Source organism: Neopsephotus bourkii, unplaced genomic scaffold (genome assembly GCF_033783945.1).
Source record: "Neopsephotus bourkii isolate Nb327-2 ecotype Australia unplaced genomic scaffold, CSIRO-AGI_Nbou_v1 NB_616, whole genome shotgun sequence".
NCBI lineage: Eukaryota > Metazoa > Chordata > Aves > Psittaciformes > Psittacidae > Neopsephotus > Neopsephotus bourkii.
Genome location: NW_026901116.1, coordinates 1507791 through 1516345, shown reverse-complemented (window position 1 = coordinate 1516345; position 8555 = coordinate 1507791). Strand labels below are relative to the sequence as shown.

The 8555-nt window shown below is 52.0% G+C and overlaps 1 protein-coding gene across 1 annotated transcript in view; it reads right to left on the bottom strand.

Moving 5' to 3' along the window:
* Positions 1-750: 750 nt before the first annotated feature.
* Positions 751-8555, bottom strand: part of ADAM33 (ADAM metallopeptidase domain 33) — a 29860-nt gene continuing 22055 nt past the window's right edge. Inside the window, exons 17-24 of the mRNA XM_061351908.1 lie at positions 8377-8454; positions 7048-7156; positions 6568-6718; positions 5743-5833; positions 4528-4758; positions 4075-4238; positions 3318-3335; positions 751-1892 (exon numbers count right to left, since the gene is read on the bottom strand). Coding sequence (XP_061207892.1) covers positions 1841-1892; positions 3318-3335; positions 4075-4238; positions 4528-4758; positions 5743-5833; positions 6568-6718; positions 7048-7156; positions 8377-8454 — 894 coding nt within the window. The 3' untranslated portion in view covers positions 751-1840. The remainder of the gene's footprint in view (positions 1893-3317; positions 3336-4074; positions 4239-4527; positions 4759-5742; positions 5834-6567; positions 6719-7047; positions 7157-8376; positions 8455-8555) is intronic.

Sequence of the window (8555 nt, the reverse complement as noted above, 5' to 3'; positions counted from 1 at the left end):
GTCTTTAACCCTCTGCTAGCACCTATACTGGACTGTAAAAGGGAGGGCATTCACAAGCAAGGAGCAAGGTTTCCCTTCTCCAGGAGCTCCATAAGCTCTTCCTCAAGCCTGACCTTGTCAGAATTCCTTGGGAGATCACTAAAAAGATTGGGACATTGGGAAGGTTTAGGAACCAGTTCATTTATACTCTCCTCTGGAGGTCATCTGAGGAGGATCTCAAGAGGTCCCTTTCAGCCGAAATAACTGATTCTGTAACTCGTTATCAGAGCAGATGCTGGACCCTAGATCCAGCCTGGATATCCACCAACCTCCAAGATATGGAGGTACCAGAGATGCTTCAAGGAAGACCCATGTGTACGACCGAACACTTTGAAGCAAAGCCTGATCATAAGAGTAAGGACAGATTGGGTTTAGGTGGCCATAACCACATCCTGCAATTGGCAGCCCATTGTTTAACACTGGGCATCATGAAACACCAGAACAGTTCCCTGGGGGTTGTCCCTGAGCCTGCACCATGAACAACCTTTACATTGGTTGGACACATCCCAGGAAGATCTATCCCAGGTCAGAAGGGATGCACCCCAGGGTAGCTGACACATCACACACAGCTGGACCAATGATCCCATGTTTAAGGGCTAATAGAAGCTGTTTCAGGGAGCTGTGCGCACCAGTGTGGTTGGATACCCAAAGACCTTGGTGTCTAAAGGCTGGGGGAAGTCCTGAGCAAGAAAAGAGACAGAGGAGCCAGGGGACTGTACAAAGGCTTTGTTCTCATTTCAGCCCCTGACAGAGCCGCATGTCAAGTCATAGGAAAGTGGCACGGTACAATACTGTGCAGGTTAACAGCACCTTTCGTCTGAGGATTGTAAAAGCCCTTTCAAGACATGAGTTTGTTAAACCTCACAACACCCCTGTGAGGTAGGTATCACCCCCCCCATTACAGACAAGGGGGGAAACTGAGGCACAGAGAAATGCAACGGCTTGGCCAAGGCCTTTTGGCAAGCCAATGGCACGGGCAGGAGGTCTCCCTGCTCTTGTTCCCGGCTTGTGGCTCCTTCCCCCTTTGGACAGCAGAGTGTGAGCAGCTCACAGAGCCACTGCCCCATGGGCAGGGAGTAAGCAGTGTTTATGGGGGGCTCCTGAGCCCCTTGAAAGCACCCTGGTAACCAGCTGCCACCAGTGCTTTGGACATTGAACCACTTCTCACACGGCTTCCCCATGCAGGTACGACCCCAGCATTGTCACTGTTGTTTCTTGTGCAAGCAGGTAGGAGGTCAGGAGGAGCCTGAGAACATGGATCCTTCATGGGAATGTCCCAGCACATTGTATGGCACAGCCCCAACTGGAAATCACTTTGCTCTGATGGCTAATGTCTCCCTGGAGACAATGCCCAGCATTGAACTCTGGTGGCATGGGTGATGGTGGGGTCTCACCAGGCCTGGAGGAGAAGGAGGAGGTAGCTAGAAGGATATGACAAGGCTTTTGCTGCCACAGTTGTCAGTGTTGGATGCTCACCCCATCCCAGCCCATGTGCAATGTCAAGAAGTAACTAAAGCTGGGGGGTAAACTGGTCAGAGCTGTGGTGGGGTCTCCATCATGGTATAACCTCACCACCAACCCACCCAACCCTTGAGTTACATCATGGTACCAATTTCCCCTCTCCTCCCCCCACCAAAACTACAGTTTTTTGTGCTGAATACATATTCTGTCTTATAAAAATAGTCCTCTGGTATCAAAAGACAAATAAAACAAGAGAGGAATAGAAGACCCCTGTCACCAGCAGCAGTGCAAATCAGGAGAGCCAGCTCAGGAAGGATGCGCTTAAGGTGTCCTTGGTTTGTCACTTCTTCAAGGGGAAGGAGGTTGCTTGGACTTTGATGGCTGGGACTGGCCTGGAGTGAGGAGAAGAGAAAGGAGACAACTCATCTGTGTGCAAAGAACAAGCACCCTTCACCTCCACCACAAGCATCCTTCCACAGCTCAGGGGAGACAAGAACATCTGCTGTCCCTGAGACCAGAGGGGACCTGGCACTGTCATGGTCACCCACATCTTCTGTCAAAGGTACAACCCCAAATTATGGCATTTTAAAGTGTTTTCCTTTGGCCTACCCTCAAAACCCCAATAGGACACAGAGTCCACCAAAGCACATGGTGACACCAGGCAGTAGCCAGCAGTGAGAACTGGGAGCTCATCAGCTGGAGGATTGGTATCCCCAAAGGGCTTACTGCTCTTGGCTTCCCAAGTTCAGGCAAGGTGGTATAGAATCAGAACCATAGACTGGTTTGGTTTGAAATAGACCTTAAAGCTCACCCAGTTCCAAGCCCTGCCATGGGCAGGGACACCTTCCACTAGAGCAGCTTGCTCCAAGCCCTGTCTAATCTGAACTCCTTAAGTTTAAACCCATTCCCCCTTGTCCTATTGCTACAGCACTACCGAGAGACATCACCAACCAACAACCTGATATGGACCTTACAGTGCATGGGAGTTCATGAAATCTCTCCCCTCATCCATCCAGGGAAGACAACAGTTCCCTGACCCTCTCCTAGGATGTTGACAATGTCAGGTAGTGAATATGGACCAGGACATGGGTATGCCCTGCTCTATGGCCCAAGTCTGGCTCTGCCAGTCAACACTTCCTGGCATGGGCACTATTTCTAGGGAGAATGGACAGGGACAGTCCAATGGGCAGCAAGGACAAAACTACACCCTTTGGGAAAGGGAGCTAAGTTTGGCTGCCAGGATGTGCCAAGCCTTTCCCTTCTGGGACCGCAGAACAGGCCTGTTTTATCTGCGGGAAGAGCTGAGCTACAGGGATTGGGTTACACTGAGAAATGCTGGGCCATGTTCAGCCTCTGTGGTGGCAACTACAAAGACAACTGAACCTAAAATAGCACAGGAGGGTCAAAGCAGTCATTAAGGCTGTCTGGAGATGAGGGTCAGCTTCAGTTCAGCACGGTGCCTGCTCTCCATGGCTGGATATAGCCCACAAGCCTGGCTAACAGGAGGGAATGCAAGCACAATCCCTTGAGGCTCCACTGACCATATCCAGAGGATTTAGCAGTACACAAGAGGCGAGCTGAAGGTTGTAGTGATGTTGTCAAGGATTTGGACTTAATCTCCCAGTTCCAAACTGGAAAACCCTCCATTCCTTGGACCTCTTGTGGGGGTACCAAGCGGAGCTATGTCCTGCTCATCTAGGGGCCTCTGGGAAGGTGGGTGTTTATTCCCCAGCATCCTGGCTCCCATTCCACTGCTTAACCAAAGGCCATCCCCCAACCAGCAGTCCCCATGGCCCTGCAGGGTGTCTGTGACTCACCTTTGAGGTGGCATCGGCCTGCAGAGAGGAAAGAGGAAAGAGAGCATCAGTGCCCACCCCTTCACCCCAGTGCCCCCACAGCAGAACACCAACAGCTCCCTCCATGCTCTGGGATGAGAGGCCACGTGCACCCCAAAGGGCAGCATCTCCCTTAACCCATCAGGACCTTACAAGACCCAAAGTCCCAACCTTGCTTATCGTTGGTCAAACATGGCCAAATGCTGTGGGGTCCTGCCCAGGGAAGGCATGGGTGCAGATACCAGGCACCTGCAGGTACCTTGCCTGGGTGGACAGGCTCTTCTCCTGCACCATGCAGGAAGGAGAATGGGCACAGGACTGTTTATGCATGTGGCATCCCCATCTAGACAAATGCTTTGGTGGTAGCTACTCCCCAAGTAGAATTTGGGACGTCTCCTGATTTCTTTCCCACCTTTGCCCACAAATGCCTCACACCAAAGATCTACTATGGCCTACAGGCCAGTTCCCCGGAATTTGATGGCCTTTTTTGCCCCTTTGTAGGTCCAGAGAACAAACCTAAACACCCCAGAGCACAGAACATCTCTCATGCTCCTCAGCACCCTGTCCTGCACACACCAGCCTGGGGGGAGACAGGAGGAACCCAGTTCACAGTGAAGACACCATAAGGGCCAGAGCAGAGCACACCACAGTGGCATTTGGGATGTCCCACTCAGACATGACCCACAATACACCCCATTGTGTCCACTTTCAGGACAGCTCAACTCCTCCCTCAACTTACTTTAATGGCCTCGTGGGGTGGCTCATGGCACTTGTACCCGACACCTTGAAGTTGGTAGGAGGGACCATGACCAGCAGGGTCTGTCCATGTGCAGGAGGCAGCTCTTTGGCCAGAAGAGGACTTCCAGGCAACGGCCGACGGGGTGGCTGATGCTTTGGGGCGACCTGGGATCCCAAAGTGCATGCGGAGAGACAACATCCTTAGAGGAGCATTCAGTGACCTCCTACAACCCTCTGCCCTGCTGCAGAGCTGAGATGCTTCAAAGCATCTGATAACACCCAGACCACCTTAAAACGTTCTCCATATCTAACGGGCTTCCTTCATCATCACAACAGGTTCATCTCTTAGGGTTGGCATGACAGCTCCTTAATAACACCCAACCCAAAAGAGCCACAGGCAGCCAGAACCCATGGAATTCCTATGAGTCCAGAAGAAAGCACAGCCAAAGCTCACCAGTGGGGTCCTCACGGGGCTGCAGGGAAGAGGTCTCTTTGGAGGTGGCAGCTTAGCCTGGGACACAGCTGCTTTGGTGGGCACCATGGGTGATCTGCAGGCTGGAGGCGGTGGCCTGGCAGGTTTGGGTTCTCTTGGACGTGGAGGGATGGAGTGAGGAGCTGGGCGAAGAGGGTGGACGATGTTGACGGGCTGAGAGCTGGGTCTGGGGGGGAACGTGGCCCGTGTGGCCTGCAGGGATGAGAAAAGCAGAAGCATGGAGAAAATCCTTAGGTGAGTTTTCCTGGGTGATGGAAAGCAGATGGACCCCAGAATCTGAGTACAGAGAGCAGCAGGAGGAGCGTTGGGTATTTATTGCACTTCACTTCTACCATCCAGCCCAAAAGCTGAATGTGTTTGCTCCTGATAACCATATGAGAGCACACAGGGATGGGAAAGGTGCTGGTCTCAAGAGACCTGGACCAGGGTCAGCTCTGCTGAATCCATTTCCACGAAGAGAATCATAAAATCATAGAATGGTTTGGGTTGGAAAGGACCTTAAGATCATTTGGATCCCATCCCCTGCCATGGGCAGGGACACCTCACACTAAACCATCTCACCCAAGGCTCTGTCCAACCTGGCCTTGAACACCGCCAGGGATGGAGCATTCACAACCTCCCTGGACAACCCATTCCAGTGCCTCACCACCCTCACAGTAAAGAACTTCCTCCTTATATCCAATCTAAACTTCCCTTGTTTCAGTTTGAACCCATCACCCCTTGTCCTGTCACTACAGTCCCTAATGAAAAGACATCTGCCCTGGTCTCAACCTCATGCTCAACAAACCTCAATTCTTCCCCAAATTCAGCCTAGGAATTACCCATCCAAGGCTCACCAGGGCTAACACAACCACAGCAGAAACATCTGCCTCCTGGAGACCCAACACGAGGTCATCACAGGGAGAGCACAGCCCCTGTTAGGCTTTGCTGTGGTGATGGGCAACTTCCCAGTTGGGGCTCTTGGCAATCACCAGGGTCTTTCTGAACAGGCAGAGTCCAACAAACTCAGCTTAAAGAGGGATGCACACAACTGACCAAGGGCTCACAGTGTAGACCCAATGCATAGACATCAAGGAGCAGCTGTTCCATGCCCAATTGCTAGAGGTAGATGTGATCTCCCACAAGTATAAAGTGCCAGGGAGGGAAAGCAAACCTGGCAGGTGAGTTATTACTTACTTTACTAGTATGGCTGGAGGTGGAAATGTTCCTCAAGGTGAAGGCAGCTTTGGGGTGACCACTGGTTGACTTCCGCCCCATGGTTTTATTCCTGCTTAGGATCACAAACATCAATCAGGATCACAGAATCAACTGGGTTGGAAAAGACCTTTAGGATCATCCAGTCCAACCGCTGCCCAGCACTGCCAAGGCCACCACTACCCCATGGTACTGAGGGATAAGCACTGGGTGAGCAGGGATGACAAATCTCTCTTTAGATGATGAGGGTGATGAAGGTGGTTGGTTGGCTTTCTCAGACTATTGGAGGGGTTTTGAGGTATGTGTGTGTCTGTACATGTACTGGGAGGGGAAACAAGCATAGAATGGTTTGAGTTGAAGGGAGCTTAACGCCCTTCCAGTTCCAACACCCTGTCACAGGCAGGGACACCTTCCACTAGAGCAGGTTGTTTAAAAGACCAGGTTGCTCAAATGAGAGTATCTAAATTCAGTGCTTCTTTAGAGCCCTCTCTGTTCTTGCAGTCTCCTAGGAGTAAATAGAGAGAAAGCTTCTTGGTACCAGGCCACCTTCACCATCACTCTCTGGGGTCATCCTGTCCAGGGGACCACTCCTTTCCTCTGCTCTGGGAAGAGCTGAGCGCCTCAGATTTTCCCAGGAGAGAGCTCTTCATATCTCAAACCAGGTCCTACATCACCTTGAAACAGACCCTGTGCACCACCAGCTCTCCACACCCATTCCTACCAGGCTGGATGCCAACAGTGGCAAGAAAACAGTTTCTGAGTATCACTGTGTCCTCAAGAGAGAAGGGATTAGGAGGCATCACCCACCTGTACGTCTCCTGGCTCCTCCTCCTTATCTCCTTTATCCATTTATTCAGGAGCGAGTTCTCCCGCCGGTACCAGAAGTAGATGATGATCATCAGGGCCGGGAGGAAGAGCAGGAAGATGAGCAGGAGGGTTGTGAGGATGGCTTCATGATCTGACAGGGAAAGCACAAAGGTAAGCGTGGGACTGGGAGAGCAAACAGCCTCTGGCTTCACTCCATGGAAGCATTGGTCCCACCTGCCCATCCTCAGCCACCCAAACTAGAGACATCACTGCTGATCAAGCACCAAAGAGGGAGCAGAACCATCCGGTGGCCTCTGATGGGTGGCCACTGAGCTGGGCACAGGCTGTGAGTCTGAATGGACCCAATCCAGCACATTTGGAAGCAGAGCTGTCAGCAGCTGTATCACCCTGTTTCCCCCTCTCATGGCATTGCTCCAGCCCCACCAGTGTCACAAGGCACGGGATGGAGATGTAACTCACTGTCGCGCTGCACAGGGCCACTGTCCACGCTGCCACCCAAGCCTGGCTTCTCACAGTAAGGAGGAGCCCAGCCAGCATCACAGTGACAGTTCTTATTGCTGTTACAGACCTGCAGAGAGAGAAGGAGGGTTGGAGACTACAAGGGAGGTGGGAATCATAGAATCCCAGACTGGTTTGTGTTGGAAGGGAGCTTAAAGCTCATCCAGCCCCAACCTTCCTAAGATTTCATCTCAATCTCTCCCTTGGCCTGTCCCTACAGGCCTTTGTCCCAAGCCCCTCTCCAGCTTTCCTGCAGCCCCTTTAGGCACTGGAGCTGCTCTAAGGTCTCCCCTTCAGGAGCCTTCTCTTCTCCAGGCTGCCCCAGCCCAGCTCTCTCAGCCTGGCTCCAGAGCAGAGCTGCTCCAGCCCTCGCAGCATCTCCACGGCCTCCTCTGGCCTTGCTCCAGCAGCTCCACGTCCCTCTTGTGTTGGGAACGATGGTCTGTGTGATGGGGATGACAGCAGATGGCCAATGGCAGCAGTCTAGGCTGAAAGAGCTTAACCCCTACCAATATTCACTCCTTGAACTGCACCTGGATCGTGCCTGTGTTGCCCTCACATCTGTGACTGTGATGTAGAGAGATTATTTCCTTGCTGGTACTTTCATCTCCCTGCTCTTTGCACCTGAAGGCAGGTACCTCATACATTCAGCTTTCACACTGCTGGACTACACAAGCTGTGTGTCCTTAATACTTTACGTTAGCCAGGGGTTTGTTGAGCATCTTCCCGTCAGGGTCTTTCCCAGTAAACCACAGCCTTTCTGAAGCAGAGAATCCAAGCCAAGAGCAGAATGGAAGGGTAAATTTGGGTGTTTCACATACCACATTTCTCTACATAATCCAGCAGTGACTCTTCCACAGCAGTTTGTTGTTGTCTGATTTGGCAAAGCCTTCTGCAGAGGTCAAATCTCTGCAGGCTTTAAGCTTTGGACAACAGCGGTTCTTCCTATTGACTAAACCACTTCCCTGCTTTTTGCAGTCCCTGTTGTGTTTCTAACCCTTGCTTTGCTCTCAGAGGGAGCAGGCACCTGCTCCGAGCTCTAAACACCCTGCAGTTCAAACTGGACCTTGATCCAAGTTTTGCAGATGGTCCTTACATCACAAATGGTCTTCTTCCTCTAACTGGGACATGGTGAGCAAAGATCTGAGCTCAGCCTCACCCACAGCTGATGCATGAGACAACTATGACAAGCAGATGCCCACTGCATTGCAAGGCTCATCCCCATGGGAGACACTTGCTTTTGCTTCAGAATGTGTCTGATCCCAGGAGCGTGCTCAGGGAGTAACTCACCCCATGGCCGTTGCACCGGGAAACGCACTTTTCGAGCTCAAAAAGGGAGGCATTCTGGCACCGGCGATCCTTGCAAACCTGAGGGACAGCCAAGAAACTGGGGTTAGAGGAAGGCCCAGGAGAGGGACAGGGATCTACAGCTGGGAATGCTCTGGAAGGATGCTGTCCATTGGAAAACG